Genomic DNA, 22,760 nt, shown 5'->3' on the forward strand with positions numbered 1-22,760 from the left:
TTGTCCAAACCAGCATCTCTTGTGAACTTGTCAAAACAAAACAGTAGCCCAGCTTCCTTTCAGTTTATGCACAATTAACCAGCCAGAAGTGCCTGTAACTCAAAGTATACCCTGGAAGAATTCAGAACACCTGTGTCATGTAGAAGCACGCCTTCATATGCTTCAGAAATGTATCATACAAGGTAGGCTGTGTAATAAATAACTACCTTCCTTAACAATGGAAATGAAAGGGCAGAAAAAATCTTATAGTTACTTTATTTGACAAAATTTACTCTAACTCCTATATCTATATCCAAACGTGTTTCAAAACCAGAGCAGCAGACGCAGACTGTTAACACAGGAATTATAATAATGCTTAACATGTTATACAAAGTTTTGTTTTCTGCTCATATAGACATTCACAGATTCAAAAGTTTTCCCATAGGCTGAGCAGCATCACAACTTCATTTTCTGGGATGGCTTATAAGAAAAAGTCCTAAAGAGAGGGGGCTGGAGCTTTTGAGGGTTAATACATTGTGTTTAGTTTAGTTCATCAAACAGCGCCTGGCCCACAGGAGGGGCTCACAAAATATTTTGGACTGGGGATAAAAATTTGAATAAAATATAATCTATTGAGTACACTTAGTCAGTAGGTTTTTACAAAGTTTTACTTGCCTATATCATAAATATAACAAGGTTGTTTCATTTCTGGCCCCCAAAAGTAAAACCTACTTTAAAAAAAAATAATTTTATTAGTACTACTAACATGTAGTGACCAAAGATCCTTCAAAATTAACGTCAGAGTACACAAGTACTCAACTGAATTCTGCCCCTACTCCCTCCAATTTTGTTAAGAAATGTGTCCACTTCATGACATTACCTACATGTTAACAAGCTACTTTCTAAAGCTCTTTATTTGGGGAAGACAGCCACTTCTGCTTTCCCATTTTTATGACTCCTAGAATACCTTTTAACTGCTTAAAAAGTATTACAGTCCTGAAAATCCCGGAAACCTTTGCTACATATTCTACTCACAAAATTCAATTCCACGTAAGTACTTAAAAATGTGTTTTAGGTAATACTTGAACAACAGCTGATACTGTGAATCGTAAATATTTCAAGCTGATGCTAAATACTCTGACCGGGCCAGCTCTCAGCCCAGCCATTCGAGAAAAAGCTGCTAAGAGGTGAGGTATAGGAGAATAAAATAAGTCACAGGCTTTTCTTCTCCTCTTTGTATCTTAGAACTCTTTCATGCAGGAGGGCACAAGTCTGTAGCACGGATAAAACTTCAGAATGCTCTTCGTCATGTAGTGAAGTGTTACAACACCTAACAGCCACAAAGCACCAAATAAAAATGCACAAAACCAAATTATGAACCAAATTATGTAATAAAATGATCCGCAGGGGTTTCTACTCCTGTTTGTTCATAAAAATGAGACTCCATCACTTACTGTGCTTTCATTATCTAAAAATGAGATCAAACCATTATAAAAATGTACTTCCAAAATAAATTATTTCTGGAATATAAAAATGTTGTATACATTTTCCCAACCCACGTATTATAAAATAGGAAACCAGAAAATTAGCTTTTGTAATTTTCATGTGGTAAAAAATACTTATATGTGTACATACACATATATAAAAATGTAAGTTTTAAATTTTAATAAAATCAATCAACTTAAAGATCTCATACTGAAGAAATTTGAGTATTTGTGAGAACAAACTTTAAAGGAGTGTAATCCCATCCATCAGAGGATAATCTAAGACTTCCGCATGTGAAAAACAAAACAAAGAACATGAAGTCTCCACCTAATTGCCAAACCCGTTAGAAATCACTGGTGTCCTTTCAGGGGTCAGTCCCTCCCCCTTCACTGGATCAGTGAGCACCTCAGGAAGCTCTGGAGGCCTGGGGAAGCTACCCTGTGACTCAGTCCTCTCTACTGCTACTTGATGGTCAGTGCCCAGCTGCCTAGGCCAGTGAAGGCTAAAATTCAGGTTGGAGCTGTCCACCAAGCTGTCACCTGCCCACGTACACTCAGGTGCTTTGCAGGTTGTTAAGAGTCCTATTGGCTGTGGGTAGAGAGGGGAGTGGAAAGATGAGCACTAGGGAAGTGTGGTTAAGCTACATCACCAGCAGGCCAGCACTGACAATGAAAACCAGGGGTTATGTCTGCTACAGTTTTTGCAAAGACAGTGGGGGATTCCTATCTATTCTGTTGATTTCTCCCGTTTCCAGTATTAGTATGAGGGAAGGTCTTCCCCACGCCTCAAAGGCACAGAAGGAAAGGATTGAGAGGAGATGGGGAAGCTGTCCTATTCCACAGTAGCGCCTGTTCAGAAAGCAGGGGAAGTGGAGAAGGGGCTGGCCTGCGGAGCAGCCCTTGCGATCCCTAGCGATGCAGAACAGGCAGCCTCTCATTCTTGGACCAGTCCCTAGGTGAAAAGCAAGTCCTGCCAGACTCTTCTCATAGCCCGCTTTACAAGCCTACCTTCAGCTGTCTTCCCCAGGGTCTGTCTGTGTTGTAGGAAACCTCTTCCTTTACATTTTAAACTGGCCATTAAAAGTAGGCTGTGGGAATGCTATAGGCAAAGAGGAGACTTTCTTTTCAATATTTTCCCCCGTAACTTTTTTTTTAAAGGCACATTCCCTACCCAATTCTTACAAGTCAAGACTTTTTTTTAAAAAAAGGAAAAGCAAAATACTTGAAAAATTTTTTTAAAACAGTTGTTTAAGTAGTAAATGCAGGCAAATCCTTGGAATCATTCCTTTAAACAGCCAACAAAAGGAAAACTCAGTGCTACATAGAAAATGAGTATCACAGAATGCCGAGGGGTTAAAGAATGGCCATTTTTTCAATAACCAAATTTAAGATAACTAATGATGTAGAAAATGTAATTTCTGCTATGTAACAAATATTCTGGAGAGGAGTTAAAGCGAAAACAAAGTGTATGTGCACACCAAAACGTAGGCTTCATTCTTCAGTAGCATTTCTAAGAGGAGCATGTGTAAAGCACTCGAAACTTGCACCTCTGCATGAATGATGAAAGGTTCATATCTACTCAGAAATACGGGCACTAAACAAAGAAAGGTCTCCAATCCCACTGAAAATCTGCTGGGAATTTTACATCCTTTCTCTAGAGAACTGCATCCACTTGTGTGGACAATTCCAGGGCCTTCTAATATCTCCTAAGGTCCAGCCCTGAGCTCAGACTAAGGGCTCTCGACATTCCTACAGGGGTTCTGAAGAATAACAATCCTCATTCCTCTAGTCTGGGTTTCTCCTACTGAATCTGGGAGGGGGAAACCTCAAATCAAATGAAAAAACAACTTGCTTCAAATGCCAAATTTTTACTCATTTGCCCTTGGAATAAAGAACATCCCAGTCTCTAGTTGCCTCTATCAAATGCCGCTGGCCGTGACTCATCCACTCTTCCTGGTCTTCATATAGACGCCCACAAAACCAGCACTTAAAGATGCACTGTGACGAGTCATCAGGCAAGGAATCCACCACTTGGTAGTTGTTTTTATGAACTTTTTTCAGTTTCATCTTCAACATCATTTGCCTCTTAATCTGGCTAGCTTCCTCTGTGTTCTGGTAGGTGAGTCGTAGGTGATGCCGGCGAATGCCCAGCTGACACCTAGTCCTCTCGGACAAAACCACTTTCAGGACATTGCCTTTGTACTTGTTGATTACCTTCATCACATTGGTCACTTCTGGTGAGTCAACATCGGGATGATTCAGCACAATGACAGGCTGGTTCCGTCGGGGGCATTTAATCAACTGGTCCGGTTTAACTGCTACCAGTCGAAGCTGTCTTGCAACCTGAAAAATGGAAGGATCCTTGAGGCAGCGGCTGGACTCAGCCTGAATCTTGCTCTTCTTCTTGGATGAGCTTACTTGCTTGCTTTTACTCCTGCTCCCAGGAAGACTTCTGGAGAGCAGCCTCCCATGCTGCCCATGCATGGTACCTGTTTTCTTAGGAGTGGTAGTACAGATGGCATCCTCTTTTCTAAGTTTCGGCCGAAGAGATGTCTCGAGGCTCCAGGACATGTCTATTGGGTCACTTTCACTCATCAAAGGCTGCAAGACTGAGTCTGATTGTTTCACAGGACGGACTGGAACTGGTTTTGGTAAATGAGCTTCACTGCAAGGAATGGTGACAGGTGCATCGCAGGTGGCCTCTATGATGTGAGCGTCCTCTGAGGAGTTGAGAACCCTTAACACAGCCCCCTTGGGGATCAGCACTGGAGTAGCCATGGGTGCCTTTCTGGTCCCTCTGCTTTCAGTTCTCCGAGCATTGACGCTGCTGGTGAACTGTGGATAGATCTCCGGCTGTGTAATCTGTCCACTGCCAATAATAGCAACTTCATTCTGAGGTTTCTGGAGAGGACCTGTGGAAGGTCCAGGGCCAGTAAGCGACACATTAAGTTCTTCAATACACTCAGAAGCTGCTTTTGCACTTACCTTGGATGCCTGCCCCACAGAACGACGGTGTGTGCCATTTGCAGACAAAGAGGAAGGCTTGCCACAGGACTCAATTAACTGAGCTATCTTCCTGCGCAAGAGCTCAATTGACTTTATTTTGGATGTTGAACTATTCCACTTAATACTCTCTGGCACATTTTCAGATCCAGAGCTCAGAGAAAATACTGATGAGATGACTGGGCCATCGAAAGTGTCCTTAGTCCTTTCAGAATCCAACTCTACAGGCTTTTCCCTGGTTTGGTGAGACTTAACTCTTTCTTCTCCAGTTATATTTATGTGTAAATACTCACTTTTATGTGGAGAGGAAATCTGACCGACATTTGAAATTACCTTGCTTTGCTTTGTCTGGTTGTCTTCCAGCTTTCTATTAGAGGAAACCATTTTTACAGGAATACTAATATTACTTCGAGGTTCCAAGTCATTTTCACTTAAGGGCAATACACCCCTTTCTCCAGAAAAGGAAAGAGCTGCAGGCCACGCAGCAAGAGGAAATGACTGCTGCGAGTCACTGCGTAAATTTCTTCCATCTTCAGTGAAAGCAGCAGCAGCTTTATATGGAAAAGGGTTTGATGCAGGTCCAAGACCACAGAAAACACTGTTTCTTACTACAGATGACGGAGAGTGGGTTTTTAAGGCAAGAGAAGGAAGGGCGGTTCTATGTGCATACAAACTGTTTCTCCTCTGCAAGTCCTCAACCATATCAGAATTAAAAAAGGATTCTCTATAGTTGTGAACACTAGAGTTTGACATGAAAAAATCGTAAGACTTTACCCATTTCACATTTTTAAGTTGCTTCTGAACTGAAGATTGAAGACTGTCAATGCCTAAAAGTTTCCCAACATTCCCTTCAATTGTTAGCGAATTTGTTTTTTCGGCACCAAGTATTTTTTCTTGTTCATTTGAATGCCTCTCTTTAGTTGTATGCTCAGAGTTACATCCCTTACCCCTGTCAGCTTCAAGGCGATTATTTTCTTCCAGTGGAAACAATTTCAGAACAAGCTGCTGTGTGCCGTTGACAACCTTCACGTCTATCAACTGGGCTAAGCAGTTTGCAGGAACAACAAGCTCTGACGGGGCCACCACTGTCAACGGCACACCTGGCTGAACAGGTTCCTTTGAAGGGGACAACACTTCTACCTCAACGCTTTTGTTCCCAAACAGACCGGCCTCGTTAGGCTCAGGTAGGGTCATTTTGTTTGGAACGCACACTACATCTTTTTGGTGTTCTTTTGATTCAGGTAACAGCATGATGCTGTGCATTTTGTCTTTATTTGCTTGGAGAGAGAACCTTGAAAGCTGATCGGACAACTTATTTTGAACCATAGTCCTTGGACTGGGAGCCTTCAAAAGCTCTGTGTTTTGTCTTGAAATGCTGATTCTTTTCGGCTCTAGCTTACCAACAGTCTTGAGTGGCCGTTTAGCCCCGGCCCTCTCGTGGACTCTTTTCCGATGCTTCACAATGTAATCATTTCTAATAGCACCATAGTCACAGTACTCACACTGATAAGGGAATATGCCTGTATGCTTCACCAGATGCCTCTGAAACTCTCCTTTTGTGTACGAAATGTAGCTGCAGTGAGAACAAATGAATTTAATCTCTTCATGTTGAAGTGTGTGCTTTTTGTACTGCAGTGGGTCTTTTGTAGAAAACCGACATTTATCACAATAATATTTGCCTGGCTTAAAGTTCCTTACCTTAAATTTGTTGACAGGACTTGAGATAGTTTCCGTATTATTTCCAACATGGGTGGCACTGGGATTATTGTTCACAAAATGAAAACGAGGAGGAGACACATGAATGCTGCAATTGAGACAGACATATTTGTCTTCCTTTTGGCTTTGTCCAGTATCTTTCTTCAAATCCTGAAGAGGGATTTTGTGAACACTTTTGCACTTCACACATGTGGCAATGGTCATCAAGGCAGCCTCTGCCTCTGAGCCTTGGTACAAGAGGGTTTGTGCTTCTTGTCTATCTGGCCGAGTTGCTCTACTAGAATTAGGCTGTTTGGGCGACATGGTCAAGGAGCTGTGTCCACCATTCATTTGTGCAGTATACAGCTGTTCTCTGATATCCTTCATTTTCTTTATCTGCATTTCTAAAAACAGCTGACAAATTCAGAAAGATTTACATGCTAAATCCTTTCGAGGCATCTTTCAACACATTTTGTGACTGGTGGAAAAGCAGCGGCCAATTCCTGGTGTACGCTTAATAACCTTTTTTCGTGTACTGCCACTGTAGGTACATGATCCAAAATGTGACTGCTTTCAATACTTTGGCAGTCCAGGGATCACTACAGGAAAACAAAATCATAAAGCACAATTAGAAGAATATAAGGATTAGCTAAGCTATTACTAAGCTTATCCTGTATTTTAATGCCCTTAAGAATTCTATGCTAAATCTCAAACTGGGATCTTACCTGAGTTATAATAATGCAACATCAATTGCAACCCAGCTAAACTGAAAATTTTCAAACTGAGCCCCTAAACGCCACCATTTTAGACAGCCCTGAACACAAACATGCTGGAGGAGATATCACAGTAGTCACATAGCACAGCCTTTGGCCAGTGCTGGTGCAAGTGTAATTTCACATTGGCCTTACGCAGCCTGGCGTAGGGCACTGTCAGTTCTGGATTCTGATGTGTGAAGTCACCCAGGGAAGTGTTCGCATTCGCTTCCATGTTACTGCTTATGTTCAGCTTGGGCTCCAGCTCTTTCTTATACACTGAAATCTACCGTCACAAGTGGCAAGAAGCCAGCAGAACCGACAATATTAGGAAGCATCTTACCGAGCACCTTTCAAGTGCCAGACATTATCCAATGGGCTACAGGGCTGTGAACGAAAGCAAATCAGTCCCTACACTCACAATGCAAGACTACGGCACTGTCGAACGAACGGCGGTTAAGATAACTGTCAAAGAAACACCATTAAAGTCAGGCAAGGACAGCAAGGGTGTACATGAGTGTGTGTGGAGAGCTGGCGTTCGCAGGTGAGGACAGCTGGGCAAACGGTCAAGCTGGGTAAGTGATAGATGAGCAGAGATCTAGGGGCAACCAAGAAGTGACCTCTGTGGGCATCTGGAAGAACAGAGTTTCAAGTAGAGAGGCAGCCAAGGTCTGGGGGAAGTAAGCCTAATGCACTTGGGAAGAGGGGAGGAAGGGCTACAGACACAGTCAGAGGGAAAGGGGAGACCAGACAAAGAAAGATCTACAACAGGGGTGGTGAACCTATGGCACCTGTGCTGCAGCCAGCTGTTTGTTATCACTGAAAGTCCTAAAAGGTTCGCCATCGCTGCTCTGCAGCACTGCGGCACAGAAATGTGGCTTTTCCTCAACACAAGACAGAGAAGCAGGTGAGAGACTGGAGCAGCGGCAGGACATGACCTGATTGATAGTCCAACAATCTCGATCTGCTGTGAGGCCCAGAGTCTGAGAGGGACAAAACAACGGCAGCACGGAGACCACGAACAGCTTGGACTGAGGCTTGCATGACAAGGGTTTTCTAAGGCACAAAAGTCAGTCCTCTGGTACCCACACGCTATGTGTCACACAGTGGCTAATTTTTACATAATCTTTAGACTTCCTTTTTGGACCATATCATGCTAAAAGCCAAACTAAAACCATGCTACTGTGAGGATGGGTACAAGCCTAAGACCCCTTGGATCTTTTCAACCTCACTTTTTTCATATGGTAATCAAAATGAACTAGGGACACTTCTCCAAACCCTCCCACAGCTGGTTCAATGATGACTACAATCCTCAAGAGTGTAAGAGAGCCCTTGGGAGTTTAAAGTCCATCTCCAAGTGTCAACGGGCACACAGAGGCACACAGTGAGTCTGTTTGGTGCTGGGCATAGGCAGAGCTGCTGGCTAAGGACTCAAAGCTGGTTTGAAGGGCCGGGGAAGGGGAGCAGAAAGGCCTCTCTGCAGGGTCAGAACAACTGCTGCTTATTCAGATGTGGCCCAAAACTAGCCCTTTCAAAGCAGCTTTGGAAAGCACTAAATGACCATTTCACGTTTGATCACAACCTTCATCTGTAATGTTCTCTTTTCCAATTCTGCTCCAGTGACAGACAGTTACCTTCTTTCAAGAGCAATTTCCAGCATGCAACTCTACTCTGATGGCATCTAGGGATTCAGTCAGACTTGCCGGACCACACATGATATTGGGCATCCAGTGGACAGGGCCCTGGGGGCCTCGAGGTGCTGTCTGTCCCCTCCATGTTCAAACACATACCTATGCTACAGGACCCTGATTTTGGATAGGACACACGAAATGCCCTGAATTGGTGACAGACGAACACTGGCAATGACAAGAACTTTCTATTCTACTGCACTCCTGCTACAACACCAGCTAGGCCTTTCAGAAGTCACTGGGAGACACTGTCACACACTTTTATTTTGCACTGGCTCTAGAGAAGACAGAGGTGGCAGCCAGAACTTCTGAGTTTTGAAGTGATCTCAAGCAAACCACCCACTGGTATTGGCTCTGTCATCCATGAAATGCAGGGCTGGACTACAGGATTTCTAAGCCTCGCCTGTGTTGCTGATTGTGGGAAAACAGGCTTAATCATCTCAGCACACTCCTCTCGTCTGTATGTCCATGCTGGTGTTCCAATCTAGCTAAACCAAGGAAGTCAGCAGGAGCCCGAGAAAGCCACAGGCCCAAAGAAAAAATGCAGAGGCTTCCCCAGTGATACGGGATTCCGCCCAGGGGTCTGCAATCTGCAGGGGCCTCAAGCTCACCCTGAAACAGACACTCCTGGGCTGCGTCCCAGAGCTAGTTACTCCAAGTCCACCAGGAAAGGGGAGGAGGGGGCACCCCAAATGCTTCCAATGAAAACCCAGATTTGAAACCACTACAGCTTCCAGCCACATTTAAATCCTTAAAACATCTCCACCAACTGACCACACAGTTGGTGCTCTAAACACCAAGCTTCCTTCTTTTGACAGCAGATTTTACTTTCAAATAGCTTTCATGGTCAACAAATCATCCCTCAATGAAACTGAAGTCAGCTTCCCTGTAACCTTCTTCCACCTTGACTCTGGAGCTGCAAAAAATAACCTAATCGCTCTCAATAGGTCAATTATTAATCTGCATTTCTCTCCTCCTATCCTGCAGCCCTGGGTCCTCAATTCTGTCCCAAAGATTTGCATACCGAACAATATGTAAATTTAAGCTCTTGCCTACCAGCTTCAAGTTGAGAGAAAAGAAACTGATTTACTTACTTGGCCCAGCACAACTTGCTCACCGACTGTTTCAACATAACACTTTATATGTACGTTAAGTAATTCTCAACAACAACAGCAAGAAATATGTGACAAGAGTCTTCTATTCTATCCAAACCAGGATTCCATTTGCCCCATTTTCAGTTTTTTGGCACCTTTCTCAGCCTCTGATATTCTTCAAACATCGCGGAGTGCAGTTTTGCCATTTTCTCTAGTCCCTGCAGAGCTGGGAGGGTGTCATTCCCTCTAAGTCAAACTAGACTGGATGGCAAGATTACAACCATCTGAAAAAACAGAAGAGAATCCTGAAAAAGTCTTCAGAGAATCAGGCTGGCTTGAGTGCCTGAGGAACACACAGTCCTCTCAGCAATCCCTCTTAAAAAACTACCCAAGCAGTTACAGATACTCCTCTGCTTACAATGGGGTTACAGCCCAGCAAACCCAACAAAAATTGAAAATGGTGTAGGTAAAAAATACATTTAATATACCTAACCTATTGAAAAGCACAGCTTAGCTCAGTCTGCCTTAAAGACGCTCAGAACATCTACACATTAGCCTCCAGTTGAGAAAATCATCTAACACAAAGCCTGTTTCATAATAAAGTGCTGAATATCTCATGTGGCTTGCTGAATACAGCACGGTGCAGAGTACAGTACTGGTGGTTTACACTCATGATTCTGCGGCTAACTGGGAGCTATGGCTCACTGCGTCTGCCCTACAGCACAAGAGAGTACTGCACTGCTTATTACTGCATCGGGAAAGGACAGAAATGAACCATACACTTTCTACTGAATGCATACTGCTTTTGCACCACTGTAAAGTCACAAAATCTTAAGTGGAACCATAGTAAGTCAAAGATCATAAGCAATATGCATCCTGACTTATGAAGTCACTGGAACAAGAGCCAGTGTGAAGCAGGAGGCTCTGCTGAGCCGTAACAAAATATTCTTGGACTCTCAACTACTGTCAAAATAATGACATGTTGCTACATTGCCATTTCCCTAAGTCTCGGTGGCAAAGAGGTGAGGTTTCTTCAAAACAAGCAAAGTTCTCTTCAGCCTTCACAACTTGTGGCTGTCCGTGGGAGTAGGGCAAACCTCTCAGTTACATCGTGCAGAGACCAAGGTAAATGGAAGCTGCAGTATGGGAGGGGAGGGGAGGGGAGGGGAGGGGAGGGGAGGCGCTGGTATCTGGACGTGAGCACTCCTGAGCACAGCCTGCCCATGCGAAGGGGGCCAGGCCCGGTGCCCTGCACACGACAGCCTCCATCTGGGTGACACACAAGTGCAACCACCTGTGAGGCTGAGTCCTCTGGCAAGTTACTGCTCAGTGGGCTGATGACCAAAGATCAAGACGACGTGGCCGATGCGGAGCTGTGCACGGTGCACCTGATGCTGAGGCCACCATGGAAACCACCACGAACATCGGTGTCAGAGCTTACCTACATGTAAACACATGGTGCCTTACCAGAAGCCTCTGCGCTTGACCCCTAGGATGAGAAACATCCTCAGAAGGCCTAAGTGAAGCATGGCTAACCTCACGGCACAGGAAGATGTCCATTCAACAGTGAGCTATCCGTCGTCCACACATAACGTCGCCGCTTCTAATGTAGCTCTCTAATGTGGAATTATCTACAGCAAAAGCCAAAGGTGACTGTCACAGGCCAGAGATGCACGGCTGTTGCAATCTGTTCTCTGCACTGTCTTGCCTGTCTTTGCAGGAAAGCCCTGGGGAAAGGCCTCCTGCTTTCGCTGTGGGAGGGCGTTCTGATTTTGAGCTCGCTTGCCCGGATTTCTTGAACACTTACGGGGATATGAGGGGAAAAACAGTGACTCTGGAAGAAGCCGGCTCATTGATAGAGTACTTAGCTGCCTGACAACTGCTCTCAGAACATACACTGGATCTCATGTTAAAATTTAAATCACACTTGTTCGAAAGAGATTTACTTCTGGAGCAAACAACCTGTTAGTTTTAGTGGGAAAGTGGCTACCAGCTGTGTTTAATCATCATGTTACAGAAAAGCTCCACTACTGAGTACTCACTCACTTTGGATATGTGTGAGCTAGTTACTGACCTACCTTTTCTCATTTCCTTTTCTGTGTGTGTGTGACTGTGTAACAGAATTGAATGCAGGACCTTTGCACTGACCTACATAGCCAGCCCTTTTAAAAAATAAATTCTTACATTAAATTATGAAACAGGTTTTTGGCGAATTTGCTGAGTTGTCCAGGCTGGGCTCAAACCTGCAATCCTCCTGCCCCAACCTGTCAAAGTGTGAATACAGGTTTGCAACACCGTGCCTGGCTTTGCCCTTCTCTCAAAGCTCAGCCGCACTGTGAAACGGCCCTGTAGCAAATGAACGTACTTCTGTGTAAGACGTTAACGTGAAAAGAGAAGCGGTTGGCCAATTCTACCGCATACATTTTTGTATGTATGAGAAATGCCCAGCAAACTCTGCATTAGTTGACTGACCATATCCTTTTTGAAAGGAAAAACAAACTGAAGCACCTCTTTTCAGCCATTTCAACCAGAAATCCTCCTTTCATTGTTGACTGTGGATCCTACCACATCCATCACTGGGACAGTGATGCAGCTGCTGTACCCATGAACTGCAAAAGACAGAAAGGTCTGAGGTTCCAACTCGGCTCTTATCCCTTACGTGGCGGCTCCTTAGGCAAGTGATTCATCTCTATTCACTGCCAGGCAAGGAAATCACTTCCATATCTTCAAGCTTACAGGATGATCAGAAGCAAACTGGGTAATGTATATAAAGGCACTTGCCCAACGGCACAGCCACTCAAAGACTATGTCTATGCACTCCTTTTGTCTATTTAGCCATCAAAGGATTTCTAACGAGCTTTTTGTAGTAACCTAAACTTTAAATCAATTCGACTTCTCCTGAAGTGCCCATGTACAAGAGCAACAGGTAATTAGGAAAAAATTCAACATTATATATGTAAACTGGAGATGACACCGAGGAAGAAACCACTGCCTAATCAAGAGCTTTTCTGACTGTTAATGAGTCGGAAATGAACTGACTAGATCTAAATAGAGAAAAACATAATTACGCATTGCAATCTTTACGCCAAGCTACCTTACGCTTAACATTGTAAACCGACTGCCATCTTGATGGCAAAAGAATACTTCCAAAGGTTGCAGACGAACACAACACCCTTGGGAGCCCGATCTTCCTTCTGAAATGAATTGTGTTGCCTGGACAACACAATGGGGCCAGAAGGCTGCTGCCTTCTAGGTGAACACGGCTCCGTGGAAGAGCGGAAAGAGTAACGGGATAACAAGAGCCAGGTCCAGAACCTGGTCTCTGGCTTACTAGCTAGCTGTGTGATTTCAGACCTGTTAACCTGAGCCAGGTTCCTCACTTGTAACACAGGAGTAATGACACCTACTCGACACGGCTGACGGGTGGATACAGTGACAGCTCACTGTATGACTGGCCAAGAGGTGTTTTATCAAGACAAAAGTCAACACGTTTTTGTAAGACACCTTCACATGGAGAAGAGTGTTGAAAGGTCCAGAGAAGCAGAAACCAGAAAGCTAAACAAGGGAGGCAGATGAGTCAAAGATGGGCAGGGCCAGGGCCAGCCCTCTCTCCTGCCCCTCCTACAGGTCTTTGGGGGTGACTTGGCGCTGCCTCAAACATCAACGGAGTCTAAACAAAGTAGTAATTTTATGGGCTTGTTCTCTCAACAATTTAAGAGAAATTCTTTGCTAAGAAAGAATGCACCCAGTGTTGCAGTCTTTGGAGTCTAAAGTAACTAGTTTTACATAAGGAAGAAATGTTAAGGAGCAAATATACTTACTAGCATTAAGTACATATGTGGTAAGAACGAGGAGTAATACAAGCAATATTATAAAATTCCGAATGCACTAAAGTATGCAACACACACAGAGTTGTCTTGAGATCTCTAAAGATGCTTAAAATGGACACATAGATTTTTGTTATCCACCTCCTTCCTGCCTCAAAGCAAAACTAGAGTTTTGCAGAAGAAACAGGTTAAGAGTTTCAAACTGAGAATAAACATCTTCCCCCTTAGTCTTGGCTCTGGGAAGGCAAAACTTGTCAGGAAGCACTCGTCGAGTTTAGAGGAGGTCTCTGGGACGATGGACTATGCTGCTACTCACTGAAATTCTTGGGGCTTTAAAAATAATGATGCCTGGGCCCTGCTCCCAAAGGCTCTACTTAAATTGGGGAGGAGGCAGGGCGAGTCCAAACATTGGGCTTTTCAATGTTTCCTAGGTGATTCGAACAAGCAGCCAGTTGGACCCATGTGACAACACAGGTGCAGGGGCATGTGGGGTGGCTGGAAGGACACCAACGCCTGGCAGTATCTTCTACTGGGGGTGGAGCAAGGCTACTGCCTGGGACGCAGTGGGTGACCGGACACAGGCTCAGTTCTACCCCTGCCCAGCTGTGCGACCCTGGGGACATCCCTGTTGTTTCTTGCGTGCATAAAGACAGAATCTACTTTGCAGATCCTCGGCAACTTGAATGTGCTGGGCAGTGCCTGGCCCGGCCTGAGTACAGTGTGCACAGACTGGGGACCTGCCATGGGTTGCTATCCCTAGGAGTATGGCAAGAAGAGGAAGAAGTGGGTAGTTTCAGCAGAGACCCCTGCAGCAACGATCTGACCGGTGCGCATGTGCGCCTGCTTAGTGGTTGGCACCAAGTCAGATAGACAGGGTGCCAGCAGGAGCAGATTCACATTACCTCCATACCCCTCAAAGCAAGCCTTCAATGACCTGCGTCTTCAATGGGTCTGGAAGAGGTCTATGCCTGTGCTGTCGTCACAAAGAGCTAGAGAATGGGCTGCTGCAGTGATCCAATCTCAACTCGTTTTGCTGTTACCCTGCTGAGTGGAGCGTGGAGCCTGGAGCTGGGATGTGAAGTTCGAGGGCTCGGCCTGAGCACTGCGTGGACTTCCTGCCTGGAGCCGCTGGGGGAGGGGCAGGTCTCAGGGGCTCTTCCTTCAGGCCTTTTCTTCTCCGCCACACTTCAGGCCCTGCTGTGGGTGTCTACACTCAGCACCCTGGGCTGCACAGTGAGCCTGCAACAGAAGCCAGACACCAGGGTTTCAGATTTATAGCTGCACAGCTTTGTTTGGGGGGAGGGGGGCACGTTTCTTCTAGAAAATAAGAGAATGAGCCGCAGAAGTGTTTCTGAGACACGAGTGTTCGTTCCCTGGGGCAGCTTAAAACCTGCAGTTTTAAATTCTTCCCAGGTAAGTCTGAAGCTTCCCCATTCCCAGTGCACGTTGGGAATGTCTGCAGCTGCAGATGAGTCCTACAAATTGTGGTTGGCTGGGTTTGCGTATGGCGGGGGGTGCAGTAGACAACAGGCAGAGAGAACAATCCCGATTGGAAAACTCTGCTTATCATAACCAACAGCACAGGGCTCGGCTGCAGAAGGCTCCCTGGGTTGAAAGAAAGAGTGAGTCAAAGAAATGGCAGCAGCCTTCCTAGTGACAACAATAAAGATGTTCTTTGTTCTTCCTCATGCACGAACACTGGCTCAGCTCCTCTTACAAGCAAACAGGCCAGGAGAGAAAGAAGTGTGTGTGTATGTGTGTGTGTTGAACTGTCATTTCTGAGTTTTACAAATCGAGTTTAGCATATCAGATCAGGGAGGAGACCCAATAAACAAAGTAATGTTCTTTGTTGTTTTCAAATTGCACTTGAAATGCTGTGAGTACTGTATAATAAAACTGGACTCATACAAAAACCTGTTAAGTTTTCAAGGATACTACATGAGGGCCAAGAGAAAAGTAATTTTTAAAAAACATGCATCCTTGGTTAAAGATAATATCATACCATTTAAAAATTAGAATACTCAATTGGTACTCTAAGCAAGGAAACTGTATGTCATTGGTTTCTCAGAAGATTTTGTGGGCTTCCAGAACCTTGGGCTGGTGTCGGCCCCCAATCGTGGGTGGGGCTGAACTTTGCATCTGTGAGTCAGAGAGATGGAGCCCTATCTTAGAGCTCCTCCTCTGCTCTTTATTTGTATTAGTATGCGTTGCAGTATATAATGATTATGTTTCTCACGGAGAGCTGGTAGGGGCACACAAAACATCTTCATTCTTTTTGTGTTCCCAGCCACCTCCCTCCACCTCCCGGTCCCCTTCCCAATTTGCAAGAGCTCTATTTCACTATTTCCCACTATCTTTCATTTTGCTCTTTATTTACACTTTGAGTTTCTCCTATAGGAGAAACCATGTGATCTTTAAGCTTGTGCGTCTGATTTATTCCACGTAACATCATAGCCTCCTACCGAAGGCCTGTGGGGCTTCCAAGGAGATTTCGGTTCTAAACTTGTGATGATGCGTTCAGGACCCCGACACAACCCAACAGTTTAGCTGCTTGGACTCCTATGTTAAACAGGCCAACGGACTTCTATTTTTTTTTTTTAATGTTACTTTGATAAGGTGTTCCTTACCCCAGTACCCAACATGTCCTCTTCTCTGCTTTGGCTTTTTCTTTTCGGTTATGACCTGTTCTCCTTCTGGTTTCCCTGGCCTCAAACTGCCCCACCCCCAGGCGAGGCGATAAGAAAGGGCCAGCAGGGACAGGGACAGGGACAGGCCCGGGCCCAGCGCGTGACATCGGCCTCTGGAACGATTCAAAGCCCCTTCTCTGCCCACACCACGCACAGTGCCTGCGGACAAGCCCAGCCCGACGCCCTGCACCTCTCCAAGGAAAGACAATGCAGTCTGGATTTCAAGTTTATTGTTGGCTCGCCTGGCGGCGCACACCCCTTCGAGACGCGTCCAGGCCGCGCGTCCGGGCCGGGCGGGGGGCGGGGGTGCCCGAGTGGGCCGGGGGGCGCCGGGCGGGCGTCCCGGAGGGGTTTCCGCACGCCGGGGGCCTCCGCGTCAAGGCCGGCGGGGCCGCAGAGGCTTTAAAAATGGCCTCCTGACGACACTTCCTGCTCGGCGCGGGCCTCGGAGCGAGGCATCATTTAAACGCTGGGGGCGGGGACGGGGCGACAGCCCGCACCGGGCCGGGCCGGGCGCTGCCGCACAAAGGCAGGAGCGCGGCGGCCGGGGCGCCCCCTCCCGCGGCGAGGCCCGGCCCCCCCGGCCCCCCGGCCCCCCGGCCCGGCCAGCGGCGCAGCGTCACCGTTGCGGGCCTCCACGGCAGCCCGGATCGCGTGGGGTCGGGGCCTCCAACGCCCGGGCGCCGCGCGCCCCCGCCCCGGCCCCGTGCCCCCCCCCCCGCCGCTCCGCGCCGCCCGCCGCCCCGCCCGCACGCTGCCTGGGGCCCTCACCCCGCTTGGGCACTCACCGGTCCGCTCCGGTCCCTAAGGCGGCGGCCGCACACCCGCCGCCGCGCCTGCTGTAGGTTCCTACCCGGGGGCGGAGCCGGGCGCGGTGCGCGTGCGCAGTGCGCGCGGGTGCAGCGTGAGGCCGTTGTCCGAGGTCCCCCAGGCTGCGCCTCCCGGGAGCTCAGGCTCGACCCGGCCGAGCCGTCTGCGCACAGCTTCGCCTGCCCAGGGGCCGGGCTCTGGGCGCAGCGCCCAGCCCCACCCGCTGCACCCGCAGCGGGCACCGTCCGCACGCGCACTGCAGGCCCTGCTCCAGGAGGCGGATTCCGCGCCCGGAGCCTATCAGATGCCTGCCCGCATGGAGCTTTTAGTCCTGCTGCGGGCAATGGAAGCTGAGCAAAGGCGCCCAGGTCCCCGACCTGAGTCCTCTTCCTTAGGGAGCAGCGTTGCAGGAGATAGTCCTGAGGTCCTGGGTTTGAATCCCTCTCCTGTGCCTGCTAGCTGCTGGACCGGGATGTGGAAGCCCTCGACCCCTTGAGTCTCCATGCTTCGTGTCTAAAGCTGCAGAAGACCAAACCTGAGTTCCAGAGCCTCATCCAGCATTCAAGTCGTGAGCCTCAGCCGAGACCACGGTTGTGGGACAGTCTGCAACGTGTGAGCTCCTTCAGGGCCCGATGGCTCTCCAGCCTCCTTCTCCATAACCGGTGCCCCTCCACCAGGCGCGCACCCGGGCCTTCCTGAGCAAAGAGTTGCCTAGAACAGACTCGCTGTGAGCAGACGGAGCCCCGCTGGCCAGGGTTCCCGTGATTGGGATCTCGGCGCTGCTCCCCACAAAGTAGACCAGCCCCGGATTGTGGCGGGCAGCAGCGCCCCTGCACGGTGCAGGTTCTCCACAGTGATGGTGCAAGTTCGGTTCAAGGCTGTGGTAGGGGAAGGGCCAGGGCTGGCGCCTTTGGAAGAAAGAGGCCGGCGAGCCTGGACGGTGGGCAGGACACCACATGGAGATGTAGGGTTCGCAGGCGGTGCGGTGCCCAAGGGAGAGGTGGAGATCAGCAAGAACGCTAGGCACGGGCCATGACCGCTGGCCTTGAGAGCAGCGAGGCCCAGAACGCCTGCTCCTGGTGCAGTCCTCTTGGCCTTGTCCTGATAAAGGAGCCCGGCTCAGAGACAATGCTGGCTGATGGGCTTCTCGGAAAAACACAGCTGCAGAGTTCAAAGTCTTCCCACAGGAGTGGGGCAGGTTGGGAAGGGCACTGAGAATCTGAACTGGTCCCTGCCTGAAAATCTCTAGCGTTAAAGGAGCCAGATCGGGAAACGAAGGTGATTCCATGTAGCAGAGAATCAATCAGAAGTCTACAATTTAGAGAAATTGTTCTCCACATCTTAGCTTGCTTTTTGTCGTCTGACCTTGTAACTTCCAAGCGTGGGTCACAGTTCTGCACTTTTTTTTGGGTACCAGGGATCGAACTCAGGACCTTGTGCTTTCGAGGCAGGCAGCACAACCAAGTTCTGCACTTTTTAGACTCATAGAATTGATGAAAGGTATTGCAGGTTTCAAGTTGGAGATGTTGCCAATCCCAGCTCTCTCGTACAAAGAGAGAGCAAGCCTGTTCTCTAGTTTGTCTAAACCTCAGGTTTTACGTAAAAGTCAGTAATAGAACCTTCTTTCTCCAGGGAGGCATCCACATGGAACAAGAGAAATTGGGCGACGATTTATAGGAAGCGACCAAAAACCTACCCTCACATTTCTCAGAAGCCCAAATGCAGGGAGATAAAATGGGTCTAGAAATGGGATGTTTACATCCTGGAAGAGGATCCCGCGGGGGTAGAAACCACTCTTGCAGAAACCTTGATAGTTGGTTGAAGTGTTGTTCTGCAGAAGCCTTTGGATGGGGGGCCAGTTCATCCGGCAGTGTGAACCCCTCACCCTTCCCACACTGACATGGCTGCCCTTCATGCTTCCTTCCCCACCCTCCTGCGTAGTTCCCCTAAATTCTTGTTTTAGTTTTCCTTTGTACTTTTCTTTAGACTTTAAAACATGTATTAGTACGTGTCCGCAGTCCATGCAGTTTACAGTCGTCTTGGGGAGTGGGTACATGCACATACCACAGCTAGTTTCCTTTTCTTAAGCCCCTACCCGTCCGTCTCCCTCTCTCCTCCTCCACTTCTTCTACTCCATTTTCATTCTTGTTGCTATTACTAATCTCAGCTCATGCTATAGCATATAATGTTTACACTCACTGGGGTTCTTAGGTTCCTGTACATGGCACGTCTTTATTCTACTTATTTCTTCTCTTTCTCCTCGCCCTTTACCCTTGTTCCCTTGGACCCCTTCCCTGTTGCAAGAGATCTGTCCGCTTGTCCCCTTCTATTTCACTCAACATTGTATTTTCCAGGTGCATCTATTGCTCAACAAATGTCTCAAATTTGCCATTCTTTATAGCTGATTAATATATATATCTCACATTGTCTTTATCCAGTCATCTGTTGATGGAGATACCAGCTGCTATTATGAGTTGTGCTGCTAAAGACATTGGGATGCATGTATTGCTGTAGTATGACGTCTGAAGCTCTTTGGGGAAGATACCTAGAAGGCAGCTAGCTGGGTCACGTGGAATTTCTAATTTCAGTTGAGAGATTTCCATGCTGAGTTCCACAACGGTTGTACCAGTTTACATCCCCACCAGCAATGAAAGGCGGTTCTTTTTTCACCATAGGCATGCTGGCATTTGTTGCACCTGAATTCCTGTTTTGGTGTTTCATGGGTCACTTCTGCTGTGGACTGAAGGGTGTCCCCTTGCGGTTAGGGTTGAGATCCAGAGGTCCCCTAAGAGCCTCCTGCATGTATAGGTGGGGCTTCGAGAAGGGAATTGGATTATAGGGTCTTAAAGTTGATTTGCAGTTAGGAAGTGGGGTCTGGTGGGAAGGGGTGGTCACGGGGGCCTGGAAGGGTCTGTCTCCCTTCCTAGCTGCTCTCTTTGCCCTCTGCTCCCTGTCCACCATGCCCCAATCCCCATGGAGACCTGGAGCCAGCCCACTATGGACTGCAACGTAATCCACAATAAATCTCTTCTCCTTTAATGTTCCAGCATCAGGGATTGTGTCTTAGTGACAAAGAAAGTAACTAAGACATCTGCCTACCTGTGAATGTGACCTTTTGGAAGTAGGTTCATTGTGATCATTGTCATTAAGCAGGGCCTTTTCCCTTGAATGGAAGAGGAGGTAAGAGAGGTGACTCCCTCGTAGCGACACAGACTCACAGAGGACAGGCCTGAAAAGTGAGGCACAGACTGGAGTTAAAAAGCCACCAGGAAGCTGGGAAGGCCAACAAAGGACCACCCCCCCAAGGTTCTGGAGGGTAAGAGGGTAAGAGGCACCAGCTGCCCTGCGGCACGGCCTCGGGCACTCAGCACACCTTGGTGGAGCAGTGATGGAGTTCAGCTTCTGTCTCAGTGCTAGGGTGAGAGGTGCAGCCTTCAGGGAGCGTTCATTTTGTTGGGGATTGCAGACCACAAACCAGTAAAGGAAAACATGAAATTAATGTGCAGGCAGGCTGGATGCCAGGGAGGAAATAAAGCTGGGTAGTGCATCATGGCAGGGAGTGGGTGAAAAGCGAGAGAAGGGATGACCTGGAAGGTGCAGGGGAAGAGCTTTTGAGATGGTCTCTGGGGGATGGGGGCAGAAAGAGTTTTCAGCGGGGGGGAGGAGCATGTGCAAAGGCCCTGGGCCACGCAGCGCACCGCATATTTGGGGAAGAGAAGAGAAAGCCTGTGGATTTAGATCATCCTGGCACTTATAAATTGTGTGATCTTAGGGGGTCCTTTACTGAGTTCTGCTTTCTGTTCCTCTGCATAGCCGTCCACACCACATTACCCCGTTTTATTTTTCTCAAGGAGCCTCCAGCATTCCCGAATATTAATTAGGTCGCTGGACTAAAACCCCACTGCCCCTTAGACCCACACTGGGAGCTTTGCGGGGCCCTCAGTCGCTGTAAGAACACACAACAGAAGGCCAAAGAAAGTGCCCTTGTCCTCTCCACTTTTCAGAAATTTCTACAGCTCCTTCAAGCCTTAGCTTGCTCACCTATGAAAGAGGGATGAAGGCCTCTTCGCCCCAGAGCTGGTGGGACGCAGGCCTGGTACTCGCCGCACTTAGCTCTCCTCCAGCGAAGTCCTGGGGCGTGGGGTGTGGACGCTTAAATCTGAATCCCGACACATCACTCACCTCTCTGGCTTTGTGACCTTGGGCGAGTTACTGCCAGTCTCTGAGACGGTTTTCTCGGCTGCAAAACGGGAGTAACCAGAGCAACCTTTCCGCGAGGTCGCCAGGCGGACGAGGACCCGGACCCTCCCCGGTGGCCCGCCCAACAGTGGCGCTGCCCTTCCCGGGTGAGCCCAGCCCCGCACACCCCGTTCCGCAACCTCTGGAGCCACGGGAGGTCGCAGAGTAGCGCACCGGGCATGCGCGGCCGGTAGAGCCTAGGGAGGCGGTGCAGTGCCGCCGGTGGCCGGAGGCGTCGCTGCGGAGCCGGCCCTCGTTGCGCGGGCGTGTAGCGCTCTACCCGGCTAACAGCAGTGCGGTGCGCTCACCTGGCCTGGAGCTGCCACCTGTGCCGCCTGGAGCTCGAGCATCTGTACCCTGGGGGGTATGCCGCTGCTTTGCTTTGGTTTCCTTTGTGCCTTAGGATCGGGGCGCCGGTGAGCTAGCCTAGGTCTGTGCGGGGCTCTGGGCACCACTAGGTGCGCTCCGCGACCCCAGGAGGGCGTGGGATCCGCAGGTCTCCCCAAGGGGTCACCACCACCACCGCTCCCATTCTGTCAGACCCACGAATAAACGCGCGGCGCCCCCTCAGGGCTGTAAGCTCCTCAGCGATGGAAGTATGTCACATGCATGTATGAAAACGTCACCATGAAACCTATTTTCTGCATGATGAAGGCCAGACCTCTGTTTTGTTCGTTGGGCAGGTCCCAGGGTCCAGTGTACTGCTTGGCAGAGAACAGGGCTGGCTTCCAGGCCCGGCCTGGCCAGAGCCATCAGCATCCCTTGTCGAGGCGGGGCTATGCAGTGTGGGGATCTGGGGTCTTGGCTTGGCTGGGAGGGGAGGCACAGAGAAAGGGGGAGGGGCTTTTAGAAAGTCCTGGCAATCAGACACCGCCTTCGACGGGGCGGAGCAATTTGCTTGGGCTGTCACTCTTGGCTAGGGCTGCTTAGAAAGGCGCAGGCTCAACATCATACTAAATGGTCAAAAACTGAAAACTTTCATGCTAAAATCAGGCACAAGACAAGGATGCCCACTACCACCACTCCTGTTCAGTTTTGTTCTGGAAACATTAGCCATAGCAATTAGACAAGAGAAAGAAATAAAAGGAATAAAGATAGGAAAGGAAGAAGTGAAACTCATTATTTGCTGATGATATGATACTTTACATAGAAGACCCAAAAAACTCAGTCAAAAGCCTTCTAGACCTAATTGACAGATTCATTAGAGTAGCTGGATATAAAGTCAACACTCAAAAAACAATAGCCTTCTTATACGCAAATAGCAGACACATTGAGAGAGAAATTCAGGAAATAATTCCTTTTACAATAGCATCTAAGAAAATGAAATATCTAGGAATCAACCTAACAAAGGAAGCAAAAGACCTCTACACTGAAAACTACAGCACTCTGAAGAAGGAGATCAAAGAGGATATAAGAAAATGGAAAGATATCCCTTGTTCCTGGGTAGGAAGAATCAATATATTGAAAATGGCCATACTTCCCAAACTACTATATAGATTTAA

At 48.0% G+C, this 22,760-nt stretch overlaps 1 protein-coding gene across 4 annotated transcripts; it reads right to left on the reverse strand.

The window, feature by feature from the left end:
• Positions 1 to 238: 238 nt before the first annotated feature.
• Positions 239 to 21,349, reverse strand: Znf518b (zinc finger protein 518B). 4 transcript variants are annotated; one of them, XM_004847283.4, is made up of 4 exons: positions 21,202 to 21,349; positions 20,119 to 20,248; positions 14,425 to 14,761; positions 239 to 6,760 (listed from the first exon to the last, which is right to left on the reverse strand). In XM_004847283.4, the coding sequence occupies exon 4, from the start codon at positions 6,561 to 6,563 to the stop codon at positions 3,336 to 3,338; it is 3,228 nt and encodes a 1,075-aa protein (XP_004847340.2). In that variant the 5' UTR covers positions 6,564 to 6,760; positions 14,425 to 14,761; positions 20,119 to 20,248; positions 21,202 to 21,349; the 3' UTR covers positions 239 to 3,335. The 4 variants fall into 4 exon arrangements, with proteins under 4 accessions (XP_004847340.2, XP_004847341.2, XP_004847339.2 ...); XM_004847284.4 differs by lacking the exons at positions 20,119 to 20,248; positions 21,202 to 21,349 and adding an exon at positions 16,998 to 17,143 and having other exon boundaries at positions 14,563 to 14,761; XM_004847282.4 differs by lacking the exons at positions 20,119 to 20,248; positions 21,202 to 21,349 and adding an exon at positions 16,998 to 17,143.
• Between the last annotated feature and the right edge of the window lie 1,411 nt (positions 21,350 to 22,760).

The sequence above is a fragment of the Heterocephalus glaber genome, unplaced genomic scaffold (genome assembly GCF_053883595.1).
Source record: "Heterocephalus glaber isolate CG9 unplaced genomic scaffold, H.glaber_assembly_v1.0 deba00001509, whole genome shotgun sequence".
Taxonomy (NCBI): domain Eukaryota; kingdom Metazoa; phylum Chordata; class Mammalia; order Rodentia; family Bathyergidae; genus Heterocephalus; species Heterocephalus glaber.

Excerpts from the sequence above, each read along its gene's own strand:
- Znf518b (XM_004847283.4), bottom strand. The coding sequence starts at position 6,563 with ATGCAGATAAAGAAAATGAAGGATATCAGAGAACAGCTGTATACTGCA.